This window comes from Procambarus clarkii, chromosome 45 (genome assembly GCF_040958095.1).
Source record: "Procambarus clarkii isolate CNS0578487 chromosome 45, FALCON_Pclarkii_2.0, whole genome shotgun sequence".
Lineage (NCBI taxonomy): Eukaryota > Metazoa > Arthropoda > Malacostraca > Decapoda > Cambaridae > Procambarus > Procambarus clarkii.
Window position 1 is genome coordinate 3,022,105 of NC_091194.1, and position 22,345 is coordinate 3,044,449.

A 22,345-nucleotide genomic window follows, 5' to 3' on the forward strand; every position below is an offset into this window, starting at 1 on the left:
TATGATGTTTTGGTCTGTCATGGACCATTATCAAGTCAAGTCATTTATTTAATTGATGACTTGATGGACCAAGGGAGACCTAAACATTGTCAGTTCTTCATTTTAAGATGGGTGGGTTGGGTGTCATGTATGTATTTATTAAATATCTTGTCATAATGGCAGCCTAATGCTAATACATTAGATGGTATGTAGATACTACTGTATTTCTTAATTTGTTACTTTATTTTTTAAAAGTAGATAAAGCTCTGGATACATGGACTTCATTCATTAACTTCTATTGAAGATTGTGTGTTTCAGTAATGTGTGTGATTGAGTGACCTTACAAGGAGTGGTTTATAAATACAATGGTGCTAAGCGTCTCAAGAATTACAAAGTGTGCTTTACCTTTGCTGAAATCTACTTTGAGGTTATTCTAAAAATAAGTGTGTGCTGGTCAGGCTCAGACCAGGCCTTGTTGTTGGTCTGATCGACCAAGCTGTAGGTCATTGTGGTTTAATCCTATATAGCAGCCACAGTCCAGTTGATCTCGGGTATCCTTTAAAGATGTTTGATGAAGTTTCATGTTAAACAGTTACATTTAGTAATTGCCCTCATATTTGTGGTAAGTGCTGAAAAGTTTAGACCCTTAATGTTTTAGAATTCTATAAGCATGCTTATTGCATCCCTACTTTTCAGTGGGGATGTTTTTCATATTCTGCCATGTCACTTGCTCAGCATCAGGTAAACTGCCCTAGATTTGCTGAACATTGTGGCCTGCTTTCTCAGTTTAGGCTTTTACATAGATCTATGACTCCATGGATAGTGAAATATGGATCCCAAATTATAATCTATATAGAAGTGACAGTAATTAGGTAAGGTGGAGGAGTAGGTCTGTATAGTAGAGCATGCACATTGTTCCTGAACTTGACCAGTGAGATGGTAGAGATACTTGGAATCAGAGTTGAAAATTTAAATCTAATTACTGTATTCTAATATACAGACTGCCAGATGCAGCAGTTGAGGAATTCAGAGTGGCTACACAAAATAGAGAATATCCTTGATAACCTAGCAAACCCAGTTAGTACCAGATATTATCTTCCTTGGAGACTTCAATTTACCCAGATTAAAATTGAGAATGGTAAATCAAATCAAATGTTTATTCAAGTAAAAGTACAGTGGTACCTTGGCTTATGAATTTAATTCGTTCCCCGATACGGTTCGTAGCCTGAAAGTTCATAAACCGAAGCAAATTTTTCCATAAGAAATGTAAATTGAATTAATTCATTCCACACACTCAAAAATATTAACTTCAAAGTAAATTTTATACCTAATTCACCCAAATCTTTAGTATTAAAGTATGTACAAGTTATTGCTTACCTTTATTGATACCTTGTTGGTGTATGGAAGATGGTGGGGAGAGGGAAGAGGTGTTAGTGTTTGGAAGGGAAGTCCCCTTCCATTATAACATCAGGCAGTGATGCCTTCTCTAGGGTACTCTCTCTGGCACATTTTGCCTGCATACCACTAGGACCTGCTTGTAGCTCACTGCTTGTTTTTCTCACTAAAACCTTTCCATAGACTTGTTTTCCCTATGTTGTAACACTTGTCTGTAATGAGACATCAGTGTCATTAAAAAGGTAAAGGCAATGGCCTACTACAGCTTACTCTGGGTGAGTCGTTTCAACAAGAGTTTGCATTTCTTCCCATAGTCTACACCACTTCTTAATTGTTGAGGAAGGGATTTAAAGGCTATTCATGCCGGTGCCACCTGGTTGGCTTAATCTTTAACAATCATTCGAGGAAGGGACACTGTACTGCTTCCTCCTCTCCTGAAGAAATTTCCTCGGCTGCCTCTTGTTGCTGCTCCTTATGAAGGGCTAGATTTCTTCTGTGGTAAGTTCTTCGCTGTGTTCCTCCACCAACTCATAACACTCATAACTCACACAACACTGAATGCCACTTCTTTTTCTAAATTTCTGAAACTATCCCCTGCTCGCTTTAAACACTTTCGTATCTGTATCACTTGTTCCAGGGGTTTTCTCTAAAAGGTCTTCATGCAATAGATTTGCTTTTTCACAAATGGCCTCTCAAACGCTGTCATCCACTAACTCCTTGTCGTGTATCCAAATTAATAACGACTTTTCAACGTCCTCAAGTGTATGTTCTTTGTTTCATGATTGTCGATATGACTTTTGCCACTTAAGTACTCATATTTTTTTTTTTTTTTTTTTTTTAATTTTATAGAAATTACAGTGCATATCATTGACATAAATTGTTGTACTGCCTAGCTAGTTCAACAACCCGTGTACCATTTTCATGTTTACGAATGATCATTTGTTTTTCCTCTATGGTCATCCTCATGTGTGTTTTCTTGGGTTGAACCTTAACACTGGCTTTCTTGGGACCTGTGGCGAGATATATAATAAAAACTTATGTTCAAATACCTGTACCCAAAAATCCGAAATACACTGAAATTCTTTACAAAGAATTCAAGCACGATTGTCACTAGGTGGGAGGCACCAGTAAATTGAGGGGCGATCGCCGTGTCACCATTTGCTAGGTTGGCCATACGTGTATGAACAAACTACATTACCCGAGGCAAAATTTGTAACTTCATTCGGATTTTACAAAAAAAATGGGCTCGTAACTGGAAAAGTTTGTAAAAAGTGACATTCGTAAGCCGAGGATTCACTGTACAGGTGTACATACATATGAGTTGGATTTCTAATGTGGAACCTGCTAATATTATGCATGAGGTGTGTGTGTGTGTGTGTGTAAATAAAGAGCTGTCAGGAAGAACAAATGGAACATGCAAATATAACCACCCAAGAAACTGCAGAAATACCCTAAATATAGGAACCCGCCAAACACACAGCAAAACTACGACGTTGGTACAACGTTCGAACAAGTTTTAACACCTCCTAACCAGTTATAACAACCAATATAGCAAGTTGTAACAACGTTCTAATACGTCATAAACACGTTAAGCCAAGATGTAACAACATTATTACAAGTTGTAACAAGCGGAAAATAAAAACAGTTTTGGTTTGTGTTTCCAGGGAACGTGTTGCTCTGATAACTACAAATACTTCCACCCAAAGCTGTGTAAAAATTTGTTAACCAAAAAGGAGTGTTTTAACAAACAATGCCCAGATTTTCATATCAAAGGAACAACGCGAATAAAATCAGAAGAATGCCATTATGAATACAGCAACATCCATACATACCTAGTGTTTTTGTTGTTGTAAGAGAAAGAGTAAAAGAATGGCAAAAAATGTCCAAACTGTACCATCAACTTGGTCAGATGCTAAACAGGTTACAGATAATGAAGCACCCATACCAGACCCACATAGTAAAATACCCAACACTTCCACAAATATGACATCTTTCATATTTGCCAACATACAAGGTATCAAATCATGCAATACAAAGAAAGTCCACTTTATCTCAAGAAGTGCAGAACACCACTATCACAGGCCCTAAACATCTTTTGGAGATGGAGCTATACTGGCATTATACCTGACATACTTAAAACAGTGGAGATCGCGTCACTTCACAAAGAAGGCAGTACAGCAGATGCTACAAATTATAGACCAATAGCTCTAACCTCACACCATAAAAATCTTTGAAAGAGTGGTTAGTAGTAACATTACAAATCGCATGGAATCACATCTACATAACCCTGGACAACACGGGTTCAGAACAGGGCGCTCCTGCCTTTTGGTTGTATTTGGAAAGTCTCCTCTGTCACCAGGCCCCTTAATCTGTTCCACACTCCCAAAAATATTAACTTCAAAATGCATTTCATACCTAATACACACACACCTAATACACAGCACTATAGTACAGTATGTACAAATTACTTTTAGCTTACCTTTATTGATGATTCTTGTTGGCGTATGGAAGACAGTGAGGAGGAGGGAGGAGGAGAGGTGTTAATGTTTGGAAGGGAAGTCCCCTTCCTTTATATCAAGCACTTGTGACTTCTCTGGGATACTCTCTCTCTCTCTCTCTCTCTCTCTCTCTCTCTCTCTCTCTCTCTCTCTCTCTCTCTCTCTCTCTCTCTCTCTCTCTCTCTCTCGTATGTTTTGCAGGCATACCACTAAGACCTGGATGTGGCTCACTGCTTGCTTGTCTTCCTAAGAATCTGTCTAAAGACATTCGTTTTTCCCTACATTTTCAAACTTGTTTGTAGTGAGAAGACATATTGTCATTAATAAGGTCAATGCAACGGCCTGCTAAAGCTTTATCTGGGAAGTCTTTTCAGTAGAACTTTGCAGGTCTTCCTATACTGCACACATTTTCTTAATGAGGAAGGGACATCCTCTACTGCTGCTGCTGCCTTCCCTGAAAATTTGTTGTACTGTAGCTAGTTCAACAAGTCGTGTACCATTTTCATGTTTATGAAAATGATCTTGTTTTTCCTCGCTGGTCATGCTCAAATGTGTTTTCTTAGTTTGAACCTTATAACTGACTTTCTTGGGACCCATGGTGTGATATATAATACTGTACTGTAATTACTTTTATGTTCAAAACCCCCCAAAAAGCAGAAAAACAATGAAATTCTTTACAAAGAATTCGAACACGATTGTCATTAAGCGGGAGCCACTGGTAAATTGAAGCGCGGGTGACTGTACCACCAGGAACCACGCGCTCAGTTTACCAAACATGGGGTAAACATGGGGTAAACATGTATCAACAAACTTGTAACTCGAGGTAAAGCTTGTAACCCGAGTGAAATTTTATAATGAAATTAGGCTCTTAACCCGAAAAATTTGTAGAGGGGCATTTGTAAGCCGAGGTGCCACTGTACTGTTCACGAGACTTTACGTTGCTTATACTATTTCCTTGAACTCTGTTAAATGCTTGACCCGTGGCAAAGTTTAAAATTTTTAACATTCTACTGAAAACTTTGCTAATATGAATGCCATCACGAATGCTATCACTTTCGAGCCACGAAAGTGTTAACACTTTCGTGGCCCGATGGTGGTGTCGATGTCATAAAACAAAAATAGAGTAGATGATGCAAACGGCGTCACATATTTAACAATTTGTAAAAATTCCATTTATTGTCCGATTACTGTGGAACTTATTCTAAAATGTGCGCCAACATATTCCCATGCTCTGTATATCCTACGTGGCATCACCACTCTGCAGTCGGGAATAAATGACGACTGGAAACACCGAAGAAAAGCAGGTGTTGTTCACATGATGATGAACTTTATCTTATAGTATTTGTTAACGTTCTAATATTTACTCTTGTATGGAAATATCCCTTTAGGGCATTCTATTGCGAACAATTTGATACCAAATTGAACGACGTAGCACGAAAATTAAAGTCACAAAGCTGAAAAGAGTATAATCATATTTGTGGCGAGTTCACACTCAACACTCCGCCTACCTTGAGGTGCGAGGGGTGGGAGGCGTGTTGATAGTGTTAATAAACACAAAGAAATTGGTGACCTGACTTGTGTAAAAAATGCAATATGTGATTGAACCAGCAACTTAGTGAACACCAGCCATGTGCCATACCCTTAGGCCATGACATGCTAAAAGCCATTCAATCTGGGACCCTACTGAATCCACTAGGAATTCTGGAGACACCAACTGGTGTCCAACCAAGTTTTATGAATAGCCCACATGCTCTCTGGTATGGGTAATATTGTTCTCCACCAGAATTTCTAGTGGATTCAGTAGGGGTGCTAGGTTAAATAGCTTTTAGCATGTCGTGGCCTAGGAGTATGTGCAGCTGGCATTTACTAGGTCGCTGGTTCAATCTCCACGTTATTCCAAATGATTTTCCATGATCTTAAAAAGTGAGGCTGTACAGTTATTGAAAAGTTTGCATACATGTATATAATCCATATGCATATTTAGTTACAATATTACCAAGGATATTTAGTCGCTGTAATAAAATTTCATAAGATTTGTTCAGCTCTAAATACATGTACATGTACAGGTATATTATTAAAGTATGTATTGTTAGAATCTGTTGTGCAACTAGATATAGTGTTTGTGCAGAACTTATGTTGCATATGCCTTGCAACATAAGCTCTGTTAATGCTGTTGTACATTTTTACCAATATTAAAGTTTTGTGCATTATCTGCCTGCCTTAAACTGGTATAACACAATTACCAAACTGAAGTGTATGTCCTTGTGTTTCAGGAACCTATCAAGGCCAAGGCTCCTCAACTTCACCTCGAGTATAGATTCTATCGCATGTTGGATGCCGTGGGAGGTAAGTTTTTATATCCTCGCTGGTTGTCACGGTACTAATGGCTCACTGTGTACACTTGCTGTTACTTCCCCCCCCTATTATAGTACCCCATTGGGAGTGCAAACTGGACATTTTGTAAAGTCTCATGCAAACTGAACCTAGTCCATGGGAAAGTTAGACATACTCATAATGGCTTCCAATCAGTGTTCGAACTTCGTGGGTTTATATTTGTTCATATACAGTACAGTATCTTAAATCACAAATATAAGGTATCACAGCTTTGAGTTTACATAATTAGCAATTGGTATACAGTATAATCAACATTTTGAAATGTGCTGTATATTAAAAATATAATTAATGATAGGGGTTAGGTTTATGGTTGAGGTTTGCAGTGAAAATAGTAAATACGAAAATTCCCAACACCCATTTTCATCTGTGTCAGCAGAATCGAGCTATTTGCTCTTGGACCCCTCCTTTCTAACCAATCTATTTTTCTTCTATTATATCTACTACATATATTTCTCTCTAACACACGAACACACATCCATGTACGACCATGTACGAAAAAATAAAAAATACTTTTGTCAGTTGGTTCAGTAATGGGCGAGTGGCATTTGTCGTTTGGCACAGTGCAGTGGTTAATGGTGGTATGTGTCGGGCAGTAAGAGAGTAGAGTAAAGGGGTAGTCTTAAAGGGAAGAGTTGGACAAGTAATGGGAGGGGGCTTGGGAAACTTGAGGGCGGGTTTGGGTATCGAGGGCAGCCTGTTGTTGGGGTAGGAGGGAGGGTGTCTGGGCCAGCCAGAGCGCAAGAGGGAGGGAAGGTGGGTGTCTGGGCCAGTCAGAGCATGAGAGGGAGGAAGGTTGGATGTCTAGGCCACCCAGAGCGCGAGGAGGGAGGGAGGGACGGTGGGTGTCTGGGTCAGCCAGAGCGTGAGAGGTAGGGTGGGTGGGTGTTTGGACCAGCAAGACCGCGAGAGGAAGGGAGGGTAGGTGTCTGGACCAGCCAGAGTGCGAGAGGAAGGATGGGTGTCTGGGCCAGCCCGAGGGAGGCTCCATGCACCTTAGCGTATCCAGTACGTAACCCGCTAGATCACACTGACTGTTCAAAAGAATTGGAAGTCGTCAGACCCTTAACCCAATTGTCTGTTAGTCGTCCAGTACACTCTCCCACACACTCCCACACTTGTCTGTGAGTCTCGACTAACAATTGTATGTTAGTCGTCCACAGACAGGAACTGTTCCTGTCTGTGTCTATTACCTTGAGGGATTTTGTGCTTAATTTTTGACTTGGAATAATAAGAAACTTTTTTAAGCTTTGGGGAGCCGGTGGCCGAGTGGACAGAACACTGGATGCGTGATCCTGTGGTCCCGGGTTCGATCCCGGGCGCTGGCGAGAAACAATGGGCAGAGTTTCTTTCACCCTGAAGCCCCTATTATCTTGCAGTAAATAGGTACCTGGGAGTTAGTCAGCTGTCATGGGCTGCTTCCTAGGGTTGGAAGCCTGGTCGAAGACCGGGCCGCGGGGACACTAAGCCCCAAAATCATCTCGAGATAACCTCAAGATAACCTCAAAACTTGCAACAGTAGTACTGTATTAATAATTTCTAGATTCACAGCCCCATATTACAATATATATTCGGCATATTCACTGCAGTATATTCAGAGGTAAATCTCTACACTGGTCAGGCTGTGTGGCTGCTGTAAAAATATTCTAGGTCCATGTTGCCTGACTGGCACTGTACAGTATTATACAGTGTGTAATGTAAAAATATATTGTATAGGAGTATTATATTAGAAGTAATGTTTATTTAAGAGTTTGAGATACTGTATTGTAAATATTATGTTGATATTGAGACCAGTTTAGAGACATGTAAATAATAAACAGGTTAGCCTAATGAAGAAGAATAAATAAATAACTTGGGTTTATTAACAATATTTGTTTCCGTTTTCCTTGCACGCATCAGGAAAAGATGGTAAGTAGCTGTGAGAACCTCTGGCTTTTTGCTCTTGTGGCCTCCAAACTGTTGACCTCACTGCACTGTTGGGGGTCACCTTCCTGGTACTTATGGTGTGGCCTGCAGGCTACTTGCCTCCCTCATCACACTAAATGGGGTATAGGCCTAGCTAGGCCTAACCTTACCTTGGGCCCTTGATGTTGCCTAGGAAGGCAGCAGTGAATAGGTAAACAAAGCTGACAACTGGAAAATTATGGTTACTTATGACAGTCTAGTGCAAGAAAACACTCCACGCAAGGAATAGAAACATTGATTACTGAAGCGTACAAAAGTTTGCTTGAAGCAAGTCGGGAAGACGTCCACCATAGAAAGAGAATGCAGACAACTCTGCAAACCAAAGAAATAATAGAAATGCTCAAGCAGATAAGACTATTGCAATAAAGAAAGGGAAATCTAAATTACCCTACTGTATTAATAAATAATAAATATTACACTGCATTCTGTTTGTTAGGAAGTTGAAGATCCATCTCCCTACTTTGCCAGCAATTCCTTTTGTATGCCTTTCGTGTGCAATAACACATGATTACATTTGTCAAAAGCTTTTTGCAAAGTCTGTGTATTTGCTAGTCTTCAATGGCACCAAAGGCCATGTCTTGGTGATCTAGCAACTGAGAGACGGGAGTGCCCTGTTCTGAAGCAGTGTTTGTGAAGACAGACAAAATGCCTATGTAATTTATACGGATTTTGCAAAAGCCTTCGGCTAATGTGACCACAGTGTTATTGCACACAAAATGCGTTCAAAAGGAATTACTGGATAAATAGGCAGATGGATTTGCAATATCCAGACTAACAGAACCCAATGTGTAATAGTCGACAAAATAAAATCCAGTCTATCAATCGTGAAGAGCTCAGTCCCTCAGGGTACTGTGCTTGCTCCAATACTTTTTCAAATCCTCATATCGGACATTGACAAGGACACAGTACCTGTGTCCTTGTACACAAGTACTGTACTTGTACACAAGTACACAATCTATAGTACTCTGATGTTAATCGGGTCTTTCAATGTGCCACAGATAATGATGTTTGATGAATGTAAATTCCATGTTACGGATAATGAAAATGTAAAAACCGAATGCACATAACTCGATCAAATCATACTATAAAACAAAAAAGCAATGTAAAGGATCTAAAAGTAATCATGTCTGGAAGACCTTACTTTTAAACAATATAATAAAGTAGCTGTCACGACTGCAAGAAAAATGACAGGTTGGATAACGAGGACCTTCCAAACTAGGGATGCCATACTAATGATATTTTTTAAGATATTACTGCTCTCTAGGGTGGAATATTGTTGCACACTAACGGTCCCCATTCAGCGCCAGAGAAATTGTTGACCAGACCATTACATACCACATAGTTTACACTGTTGTATTATCATTAGTACCTGTTCCATATTAAAGGGCATGCAAAGATAGTTTACTTCAGAAATCCAATCTTGTGAAATATCTAAATTATTTAAATTATAGGGACCAATTAATTAAAAGTTCTAACTGTATACTCTAGAGTGCAGGCAGGAGAGATACATAACAATTTATACATGGAAAATATTCGAGGGAACTGGTTCTGAATCTGCACACAGAAATCACATGTAGCGGAAGAGTGTTGAAGAGTATAACATGTAGCGGAAGTGTGTTGAAGAGTATAACATGTAGTGGAAGTGTGTTGAATAGTCTCGGGCCTCTAATGTTGATAGGTAGAATAGGGTTAAATAAAAAATGAAATCTAAAATCGAAAAACAATGTTTTTTAAACAGAATCGAGTACATCTGCCAGATGCTTCCTCATAGAAGGCCTCAAGCCTGATGTGACCATTTTCAGTGCTGAAAACTTTTCTACACTGACATCATTTACATTAAAAGTAGGAGTCTACATTTCTACCAACTTGGTCAAATACCCCAAGAATTGCTTCCAGATCAGATTACAGGCCTGCTCATAACCCCTTTATCTCATCCCTTTCCCTATACCTTGCCCTCCACCTCATGCTTCTAATTGCTCTCTCATTTCTCTTTTCAGAAAACGATAAACCAAGAGGTAAGTTATGGAGATTTGGAGGAGTGTACGTTTATCTGGTGTGTAGGACTGTGTCGTTGTGGTTCTTGAACAAAGGTAAGGTTGGCACTCGCTCTTATCACACATTGTTTATGCTCACTTATGTTGTTTGTAATAGTTCATATATTTCGTTTTATCACTTTCATTTGTTCGTTCCAGCAGGTTTCTTTATGGAGGCTAGTGTTCTGTGGTGGTGAAAAACGGAAAAAAATGAAAATATAAAAACGGAAGCCACATACAAAAACCAGTCAAATCATAACATAAAACAAAAAAGGCAATGTAAAGGATTTGGGTGTAATCATGTCAGAAGACCTTACCTATAAAGAACACAATAAAGTAACTGTCACATCTGCAAGAAATGACAGATTGGATAACAAGAACCTTTCACTGAGATGCTATACTGATGATACTTCTCAAGATGCTAGTGCTCTCTAGAGTGGAATACTGTTGCACAGTGACAGCCCCCCTCTCAAAAGCTGGAGAAATTGCTGATCTGGAGAGTGTGCAGAGATCCTTTACTGCTAGAATCCACTCAATAAAACATCTAAACTATTGAGACCGATTAATATGCCTAAAACTTTATTCTCTTGAGTGCAGGAGGGAGAGATACATAATAATTTACGTCAAAAATAGTGGAGGGACTGGTCCCAAACCTGCACACAGAAATAACACCACATGAGACCAGAAGGCATGGCAGGATGTGCAGAATATCAATGTTGAAAAGCAGAGGTGCAACAGGTACTCTGAGAGAGAGCTATCAACATCAGAGGCCTGATACTTTTCAATACACTTCGGAGAGACGGAGACAGAGAGGTGGTGGCGGAGAGACGGAGACAGAGAGGTGGTGGCGGAGAGACGGAGACAGAGAGGTGGTGGCGGAGAGACGGCAGACAGAGAGGTGGTGGCGGAGAGACGGCAGACAGAGAGGTGGTGGCGGAGAGACGGCAGACAGAGAGGTGGTGGCGGAGAGACGGCAGACAGAGAGGTGGTGGCGGAGAGACGGCAGACAGAGAGGTGGTGGCGGAGAGACGGCAGACAGAGAGGTGGTGGCGGAGAGACGGCAGACAGAGAGGTGGTGGCGGAGAGACGGCAGACAGAGAGGTGGGGGGGTGGGAGACGGCAGACAGAGAGGTGGGGGGGTGGGAGACGGCAGACAGAGAGGTGGGGGGGTGGGAGACCGAGAGGTGGGGGGGGTGGGAGCCAAGAGACGGAGACTGAGAGGGGGGCAGAGATAGAGACAGGAAGTGGGGGGAGCCACAGAGGGAAGGGAAGGGAAGGGAATTATCAAGGGAAAGCGCCAAGCCATTACAACTATATAGCACTTGGGAAGGGATCAAGATAAGGATTTGGGATGGGACGGGGGGAAGGAATGGTGCCCAACCACTTGGACGGTCGGGGATTGAATGCAGACCTGCATGAAGCGAGACCATCGCTCTATCGTCCAGCCCAAGTGGTTAGTTGGGGGGCGGAGACGGCAACAAATAGTCTTGGGCACTGCTGGGTACCCTTTTAATGTGCATAGTACAATATACCTGTACGTATAAATAAAAATGTTCGTGGTTGGAAAATGGATGGGGGAGAATGGGGGAAGAGAGGAAGATTGGAGATGGGGTGAGGGGGGGTGGGGGGAAGGGGGAAAATGGGTGGAGGTGACTACAGTACTGTACCTTGTGGATACCGCATGGGGGTTCCGAGGATCAACGTTCCTGAAGCACAGTCTCTGACCGTTCCTCTTGGTGGTCTGGTCAACCAGGTTGTTGGACGTAGCTGCTTTTAGACTGATGTATGAAAATGGGGAATGTGGGAGAAGGGATGTCTGGAAGGTGTGGGAGAGGTGAACATTCCAGGCACCACTAGGTGCCTGTCTCTTCTAGTCTCCTATATCACAGTCATGAGGTATTGCATCGCTGCTCATATTGTTAGTGCCTTGTCTCTTAACAGTAACCTCCCTTTGATGAACACTCCATGACAACAGGATTTTGATTTTGATTTTTTGTTTGTCAATGTGAACTTAGCAACCCCAAAATCTGTGAATTCTATTTTAATTAGTCTCTATAATTTAGATATTTTAGAAAGTCAGTATTTTGTTGATTTTCTTTTGGGGATGAAAGAGGAAGGGTAGTTGGCAATTGACTGAACCTATTTATGTAAGTTGGTTTTTCAACCTTGAGCTGTCGTGCTCCAACATTGTTCAGTTGAAACACTACCTGCCAATTTTTATATGCTAATTTTATTTTATTTTATTTACAAATTTTTCCTTTAAATTTCCATCCATTTCTTAGGTAAATACTTTGTAGATTTGATTTATTGTGAATTTGGGACATTGTTAAACATGATGCTTCTCCCTAATTACTGCAAATAAGATAAGGTCTGTGATAAGAGCAAAGTCTCTTCATCCTGCTGTTTTTCCTCCCTATGCCTCCATTTTAATGTTTTCATTTTACTGAACATTTTCTCTCAATTTGAATTCACCTACTCTAGTTGTGACTTGTCATCCCATGTTTTTGGGTGTTTTGTCTCTTCAGTTAGTTGTCCCACCATTCATCATGTTAGCTGCCATCATTACTGTTCTTCCTGCTACAGTCCTTCTCGCATCCTTATGTGGATACTTACTCATAACAGAGTCACGTCTCTTTTGTGATTATTCTTGCAACATCCTGGTGTGTTTCCCTCTGCATGGGCTGGTTCACATTGCTGTATGTGTAGTGTATGGAGGGTGGGCAGCTGCTGGTGGCCAAGAAATACTAGGTAAGGCTTCGTTGAACCTACACCAGTAATCCACAAACAAGATTACTCTTGTTGAACTTCATAACTGTTTGTGACACCTATATCTTCCTCCACAGTAAACTTGATCAGACTGTTGCGGGATTTCATTGATTCTTCATTAATGTCCTCACTGAGCCACATGAAAATACCTTCAAATTTAGTATACATCTTCAGAGTGGCTTCATCTTCATCTTCAACAGTGGCTGTTCTTTTCAAGTTATTTTATTAATTACCTGTACCAAATAAGGTTAATCTTATGTTAATCAGAGAATTAATTTTCTGAAGCTTATTAATGGCTCTTGTGTGATATCTTAAACTGCTTTTTGTGCATTAGATTGAAACTTGCAACACACATGCACATATAGGGGTAAAACATAGGTTCCTTATGTTATTGGTATTATAACCCACTAGGGGCTGATATTATATACAATATACAGGATATACGTACTGAATCTACCTGTACTCACCTAGTTGTGCTTGTGGGGTTGACCTTCGTCTCTTTGGTCCCACCTCTTGACTGTCAGTCAACTGGTGTACAGGTTGGGATCAATCATATTTACGTTTTAAACTGTTTATGGAGTCTGCCTCCATCACATCTCTGCCTAGTGCATTCCATTTGTTAACCGACACTGAAAAAATAATTTCTAATGTGTGTACGTGCGCCTTATTTGAGTACTAAGCTTCCACCTGTAATTACCTAAGTGTAGTTACAGGATGAGAGCTACGCTCATGGTGTCCCGTCTTCCCAGCACTCTGTCATGTAACACTTTGAAATTACTGACGGTTTTGGCCTCCACCACCTCACCTAACTTGTTCCAACCGTCTAACACTGTTTACAAAAGTGAATTTTCTTATATTTCTCTGGCATCTTTGCTTCGTTAGTTTAAATCTATGACCTCTTGTTCTTGAAGTTCTGGGTCTCAGGAATATAAGAGGATTCGAACCCAGACAGCCAGGAGCACTATGTACCTTGATGTATCTGGTACCTAAACCACTAGACCACACTGTGTAGTTAGATGAGCCATGCTCGTGGTGTCCCATTTTTCCAGTACTCTGTTGTATAACGCTTTGAAACTACTGAAGGTTCAGCCTCTACCACCATCTCACTTAGCTTGTTCCAACCGTCTAACACTGTTTATAAAAGAAAATTTTCTAATGTTTTTTTTAGCACCTTTGTTTCCTTAGCTTGAATCTGTGTCCTCTTGTTTGTAATGTTGGTGGTTTCAGGATTTCCTGTCATTTTGGTCGATTCCTGTTAGTATTTTGTATGTGGTGATCATATCACCTCTTTTTCTGCTATCTTCTAGTTTTGGCATATTTAATGTCTGTAGTATCCTTGTAACTCCTGGTTTTTCAGTTTCAGAAGCCATTTTGTAGCATGCCGCTGCACCTTTTCCCAGTCTCTTTGTACTTCTTAAGATTTGGGCACCATACAAATGCTGCATATTCTAGTTTTGATCTCACAAAAGTTATGAACAGTTTCCTTAGTATTTCACCATCCATATAATTAAAAGCAAGTCTGAAGTTGGAAAGCGACACACACATGCTCTTCTCACAATGTTCTTTGTGTTACTCTGGCAACACCTTACTATCTAAAATCACCTTAGGTCTCGTTCTTTATTAGTTATATAATTCCTTTCCACATACAGTGGCCCCTTTGTTTACGAATTTAATCCGTTCCCAGAGACGGTTTGTAACCCAAAACAAATTTTCCTGTAAGAAATGATGTAAATTGAATTACTGTTCAACTCCCAAAAATATTAACTTCAAAATACATTTCATATCTAATAAACACACACATTTAGTACTATAGTAAGTACAAGTTATAGTTTACCTTTTATTGATAACTCTTGTTGGCCTATGGAAGAGGGTGAGGAGGAGAGGTGTTAATGTTTGGAAGAAAGCCCTTTCCATTATAACATCAGACAATGATGACTTCTATGGGGTATTCTCTCTCTCCTACATTTTGCCTGCATACCACTAGGACCTGGTTGTTGATCACTGCTTGTTTTTCTCACTATAAACCTTTCCAAAGATACTTGTTTTTCCCTACATCGTAACACTTGTCTGTAGTGAGGCATCAGTGTCATTAAAAAGGTTAAGGCATTGGCCTACTTGACCGAGTTCTTCACAGTTGATGGTCTGAACTTTATTTTGTTGACTATTACACATTATGACTATTATGCCCAGGACCAAAGAGCCAGAGCTCAATCCCCACAAGCACAACTAGGTGAGTACATTGGGTTCTCTTAGTCAGGAAATTGTAGATCCATCTGCCTATTTTTCCGGTAATTCCATTTATTAACATTCATGACGATAACTGCATTCATACCATGAAATGACAACAGGATTTTTTTCATGGGTCAAGGTGAACTCCATTACATCCACATAACCTGTTATATCCATATTTGCATCATACATGTAAAACCTAGACAATAATTGGTTTAAATTTTCATATTATAACTGGATTACTCAGTGAATTGACAATTGACGATGTCTGCGGCCTAAGGGTTAAACAAGCTTTTTAAGATTATATTTTGTCTGGTCGTTTCAGTGGAAGGCATTCCAAGAATCTACTATTTTGGGGTGTGTGGCAAGTACAATGCCCTGGTGATGGAGCTTCTAGGGCCCAGCCTGGAGGATCTGTTCGATATGTGTGGCAGACGTTTCAGTCTCAAGACAGTACTATTAATAGCCATACAATTAGTAAGTATTTTTCATCATAAATATTGTTTTATACATTTATAAATTCACGGTATAATTTTTTGTTTGTATCTAGCTTCCAGTTGTTTCCCAAAATGAAAATACAATTGAACCTTGATTTGGTGAATTTCCTGTTGGAATGCACACTTTCAAGGCTAAATTTACTTGCCCATTTCAACGAACACTTCAGCGAACTCTTGTTCGTTGAAATGGGCGTTGAAATAGTTAAGTTGATCTCTAACTCTTAGAAGGCTAAGCACAAGGGGCTAAAACCCAAAGAATTTTTGAATTATGTTAAAATACTTAGAAAATGTTAAACAAATCTACAACTTGTTGGCTTCAGCGTCGTGAAAATTTCATCCCAATATTTTCAAAAATGGATTTTAGACAAAGTTTTTAAAAAGAAGAATGTTTTGTTGATAAGAACAGGAGCTAAAGTATGTTGACCAGACCACACACTAGAAGGTGAAGGGACGACGACGTTTCGGTCCGTCCTGGACCATTCTCAATCGACTTGAGAATGGTCCAGGACGGACCGAAACGTCGTCGTCCCTTCACCTAGTGTGTGGTCTGATCAACATTAGCCACATTATTGTGACTCATCGCCTGCAACAGGAGCTATTAACTGGATCTGAGGGATAATGCAGTAATAAAGAGATGCAAGTACCTGTCCACAAAGAAGAATAGTAGTAAGAAGTGTCCACAAAGTGGATATGCAGTTGGTGCCTTTACACCATTGCTAAGTAATACATAATAACAGAAATACTAATGAGTAAGTATGTTATGCTCTATTTTGTTATATATCATATAAATATATTGGTGAAAGTAACAGCTATTAACATTGGCTAATGTTCAACAAATATTTTATTTTTTATTTTTTTGTTCTTTGTTTATTATCTGATTTTGTTGTAATCTCTACATCCTGGAGAGTACATACCCATCCCTAACTATTTGAAGATAGAATGAAATTGGGCAACAAATAACTATCACAACTGGCAGTACTTGGGACTTTGAATTTTTTGGGGTAATTTTTTCAGATTTCAAACTTCAGTGGAACCTCGGGTTATGAACGTTCCTGTTTAAGAGTTTTTTGGGTTACGACCCTGATTTGTTTGGAAAATTTGCATCGGGTTAAGAGTTTATTGATACGCGTATGGGCCGACTTAGCACGTGGCACGGCGATCGCGCCTCAGTTTACCAGTGCCTCGCGACCAGTGACTATCCCGCCTGAATTCTTCACAAGGATTTACAGTTCTTTGTCGGATTTTTGCCCATTTGCGCATAAATAATTTATCAAAAATTTATTTATAATTTAAATAGAAAATAATTTATATACCAATCTTTTTATAAATATTTATATCTGTAATCAGCATTTGTTTTGCTTTTCAGATTCATAGAACAGAATATGTACATTCTAGAAGATTAATATATCGAGATGTAAAGCCAGAAAACTTTCTCATAGGAAGGAGCTCCACTAAAAAAGACAAAATAATAAACATAATAGGTAAGAAAATGCAGTCACATGAACACTGTTCATGTTTTTGTATTTTTTATTCTACTTAATTTGCTGTTACAATTTAGTATTGAAAATAATGTTTAAGTTATTAAATTTGAGTTTTTATAAGAATGTATTCTGTATTTGCAAGTATAAGGAACATCTCAGTGTTATATATGAATCACCAAGTAACTTGACTTTGGTTTCAGATTTTGGGTTAGCTAAAGAGTATATTGACCCAACGACAAACAAACACATCCCGTATCGGGAACACAAGTCCCTAACAGGGACTGCCCGCTATATGTCTATTAACACACACATGGGTAAGGAGCAGTCCCGAAGAGATGACCTTGAAGCACTAGGGCACATGTTCATGTACTTTCTTAGGGGGTCACTTCCTTGGCAAGGTCTCAAGGCAGATACCCTTAAAGAACGCTACCAGAAGATTGGTGACACAAAACGAGCGACCCCAATTGAAGTCCTCTGTGAAAACTATCCTGGTGAGTACTTTGTTGCTTTTTAATTTTGGAAACCTTACCTCTTCATTTTTTATACCTCTATAGGATTCCATTTTACCTCTATAGGATGAAGATACTGTATCAGGGTTGTCATTAGAAATTTTAAGTGGGAAAGTCATCTCCAAATAAAGTAAAATTGCTTGTTTAATTTAAGAAATTAATTTTTCTTGCCTTCTACACTAATTTGTATTACACCATTTGTATTTGTCACTTCTGAGACTCTTGATCTCTTAGGCTATTCAGTCAGTCCTTATTAAACACTGTGCTGCGCCAACTGAGAAAACTCAAGTCAGTATCTGGGAATTTTTTTTAAAGATGGCTGCCCCTCACTGAAGGTCCCACGAGTCCACTTCGTACCCAACCTACCGCGCTCGTGTTTCGACTGTATACAAAAAAAAAAAAATAAATAAAGTTTTCTTGGTGGGTGCAGTAAGGGGGCAAACACGATTTCTTGGCCGATGCAGTGCAGTGGTTAGTGCCGTTGCTTCCCTCGTCTCATCACTATTGACTTGATAATGGGTGGATTGGTCAACATTTTTCAGCAAAGTTATTGTGACTTTTCATTTGCATCTTGTAAGTTTTTTCATAAACCCTAAATGATTTATAATTTTTTTATCTACATTTGGTGCATACTTCAAATGCCATATTTACTTTTTTTTTAGTTAACTATACTGAAAACTTATACTTATGAAAATGAAGATCATATGCTATTCTGAGAGCATAACAACAACAAATGAACAATTGGTGATATTTTTTAAACTCGCTTAAAAATAAGAAATTTTCAATATTCAATTTTATAATTATTTTTTATTTTCTTGTTTTTCATGTTACATTGGTGATCATTTAGACAAAGTTGGAGCATGTCTTAATAGATTATGTAAAAAAAAAAAAAAAATGAAACCATTTGAGCAAGTTTGATAAACTGAGTTCACCCCTGAAGTTATCTCAGCATAGATGCCTCACACAGTCCTTTATGTGGTCCTCTGGTGACAGTTTACTGTCCAGAACTGCCCTTAGATATCTTTTTGTTCAGTTATAATATCTTGATAATATATTCAGTGGAACATATATAATATGTATTTATAATATCCAGGTCTTCCTGAGGGGCACAAGGCATACAGGTCTTTTCACTCAGATTACAAAGAAATGATCATGGCATATATAAATGAAAATCATTTTGAGGCACTAGAGTGTCATATTCTGTTCTGGTTCTGCTGGTTATCTTCCCAAGTAGCTTAGCATCTTCAGCAAACATGTTCATATTATTGTGTATTCCCTCTGATAGATCATTAATTTATTCAGTTAACATTACTGGTGTAAGAACTAAACCCTGTGGTGCTCCCTAGTAACATTTCTCCAGTCAATGCTCTGTAGTATACATTCTCTGATTACTGCCCACATTTTTTTTTTTTTTTTAATTTTTCATCCGTATCAAAGGTCTTTCTGTCCCTCCAGAATGTCTTGGCTTCCAAAATCTCTTGTGTAGGACTGTCAATTTTTGTATTATTATTATTATAACTTCCTGTTCAAAAAACATACTGTTATTTCTTTCAGGTATTCTACCTATTTTGGTTTAAATTATTTTGTATAGTGCTTTAACTACCATTCTTGTACTCGCCTAGTTGTGCTTGCGGGGGTTGAGATTCAGTTCTTTGGTCCCTCCTTTCGACTGTCAATCAACTGGTGTAAAGATTCCCGAGCTTTTTGGGCTCTACAGTATCATGTCTACATTTCAAACTGTGCATGGAGTCTGCCTCCATCACATCCACTGCCTAATGCCTTCCATCTGTTAGCTGCCCTTGGCATGCAGCCCATGCCTGGTGTTCCTGCTTGGTTTTTATTTACAGAACCTGATACACCCTTTAGTGGTCTTCAGTAGGGTTTGGCTCGGCCGAGCCCTCCGAGTCCTCATTAACCGAGTGCACGTTTGATGAACGTTGCTTGGTTTTATGGCATACCAGTGGCATACATTGTTACTGCTTCTGCCATGCTTGCTGCCAGGTGAATGTGGCCTTTATGGCATGGCATTATCCCTCCTCAAGTGTCACTGTCACCAAGGGTGTCCTAGTCACACCAACAGGTTGTGATCCACAAGTGTCACTGTCACCAAGGGTGTCCTAGTCACACCAACAGGTTGTGATCCTCAAATGTCACTGTCACCAAGGGTGTCCTAGTCACACCAAACAGGTTGTGATCCACAAGTGTCACTGTCACCAAGGGTGTCCTAGTCACACCAACAGGTTGTGATCCTCAAATGTCACTGTCACCAAGGGTGTCCTAGTCACACCAACAGGTTGTGATCCACAAGTGTCACTGTCACCAAGGGTGTCCTAGTCACACCAACAGGTTGTGATCCACAAGTGTCACTGTCACCAAGGGTGTCCTAGTCACACCAACAGGTTGTGATCCTCAAATGTCACTGTCACCAAGGGTGTCCTAGTCACACCAAACAGGTTGTGATCCACAAGTGTCACTGTCACCAAGGGTGTCCTAGTCACACCAACAGGTTGTGATCCTCAAATGTCACTGTCACCAAGGGTGTCCTAGTAACACCAACTGGTTGTGATCCTCAAGTGTCACTGTCACCAAGGGTGTCCTAGTCACACCAACAGGTTGTGATCCACAAGTGTCACTGTCACCAAGGGTGTCCTAGTCACACCAACAGGTTGTGAGAAGGGAATAAGGTAGAGGATGGGGAAGTGACAAATATATAAGGCTCATTTATAGTTATGTATTTTTATGAATATTAATGATATTGTTTGTATTATACTGTGAAATGTGCTTTGCATGAAGACTGCAGATACCTTCCTCAATTGACTTTTTCAATGGAATATTTTTGTAATACTGTATATATTTCACATTTATCATAATCAGCATTTTATATTGCCCTATTTCCACATTTTCTAAACTATGATCACCATAATGTTGCTTTTTGCCTGTTACAGAAGAGATGGCGACGTATCTCCGGTATGTGCGGCGGTTGGATTTCTTCGAGACTCCAGATTATGACTACTTGCGGAAGCTCTTCCAGGATCTTTTTGAAAGAAAAGGCTACGTTGACGATGGAGAATTTGACTGGACCGGGAAGACTATGGTATGCTTCCTTAGGATTTCTTATTGCAGTCTAATTATGAAGTGGTTTAGAATAAGCCATTAAAATATGAAATAGTAGTGACCGCCATGTTTTTGTCAAATTTAGACTAATTAATTTTGCAAAATATATGCAGCCGGATGAATATTTAGCTAATATGCGACAACTGAGAACTGCTGCTCCTTCTGATCGTGTGAAAACGAGATCTGATAAGGTCTGTTCTACCATGTTGCTGGCCTAGAGTAATATCACTATGCTAGATTATGTACCCTTTTAGTAATGACCATATATCAAACGTGCTTGATAAATGTTGTCTTCACAAGCGTTGGAACCTATTGGCTGTTATTAGTCATCAAATTATTATTCCCTGGAAGTTAGTCGTACTTGCCAGAGATGGTTTGCCTCGTCGTGAATGTTTGTCACTCGGTTGTTGAACCTAGGACTCGATGGACATATTTTGTAAAGCTCATTTTAATTGAGAAACTACAGTGTATTTTCTTGAATGGATCAATTGATCCCATAATTTTATTTGCTTCAGATTTTCAATTACTTTTCTATGATTACTGTTTATATTCGTGTCCAGTAATCATAAAATTTCTTTGTCCACTTTCTGGGGCAAAAGTTTGACTCGACAAATACATACATAATAGTTTTGAAGGCTGTAAATTATTGCTTAGTACTTAAAACATTAAAAAGAAGCATGATAACTTGCTTTACTAATTATTAATAAAATTATAATACAATTACTATGGAGTATACAGGATGTTCCTGGTTTACAAACATTCCCCCTACGAACATTCGTCCATATGAACATTCTTCTAGGTCCCCATGATTTTATGTACTTCATGCATAAAATCACCGTACTAACTTGTTGGAGCATCCCTTTAAATTTCACGGCAGCGCGAATGTCCGTGCAGCAGCCACATGGAGTACATTACATACTGGTATTGTACAAAATTGTCTGCACAGCCCATTGGGAGGCAGGGCGAGTGAGTGTATTTACTATTTATGCCTGTGGGTAGCTGTGTGTCTGTGTTTGGTTGGCTGTGTGGGCATGGTTAGGTAGGAAAGGGTGTGTGTGTGTAATTACCTAAGCAGTTACAGGATGAGAGCTACGCTCGTGGTGTCCCCTCTCCCCAGCACTCTGTCATATAACACTTTAAAATTACTGACGGTTTTGGCCTCCTCCACCTTCTCGCTTAACTTGCTCAAACCATCTACCACTGTTTAAAAAAGTGAATTTTATTATATTTCTCCGGCAGCTTTGTTTCGTGAGTTTAAATCTGACCTCTTGTTCTTGAAATTCCGGGTCTCGGGAATTCTTCCCTATCAATTTTATCGATTCCGGTTACTATTTTGTATGTAATGATCATATCGCCTCTTTTTCTTCTATCTTCTAGTTTCTGCATATTTAATACCTCTAACCTCTCTTTGTAGCTCTTGTCCTTCAGTTCTGGGAGCCATTTAGTGGCATGTCGTTGCACCTTTTCCAGTTTGTTGATGTGCTGCTT

The 22,345-nt window shown here is 39.6% G+C and overlaps 1 protein-coding gene across 9 annotated transcripts in view; it reads left to right on the plus strand.

Annotated features, from left to right (window-relative positions):
* The window catches only part of gish (casein kinase I gish), a 62,448-nt gene that overhangs the window by 9,244 nt on the left and 30,859 nt on the right, over window positions 1–22,345 (plus strand). For all 9 annotated transcript variants that reach the window (XM_069301176.1, XM_069301171.1, XM_069301169.1 and 6 more), the window contains exons 3-8: window positions 6,146–6,218; window positions 10,226–10,243; window positions 15,582–15,733; window positions 17,120–17,234; window positions 17,435–17,725; window positions 20,689–20,837. In XM_069301176.1, the coding sequence (XP_069157277.1) occupies window positions 6,146–6,218; window positions 10,226–10,243; window positions 15,582–15,733; window positions 17,120–17,234; window positions 17,435–17,725; window positions 20,689–20,837 (798 nt within the window). The remainder of the gene's footprint in view (window positions 1–6,145; window positions 6,219–10,225; window positions 10,244–15,581; window positions 15,734–17,119; window positions 17,235–17,434; window positions 17,726–20,688; window positions 20,838–22,345) is intronic.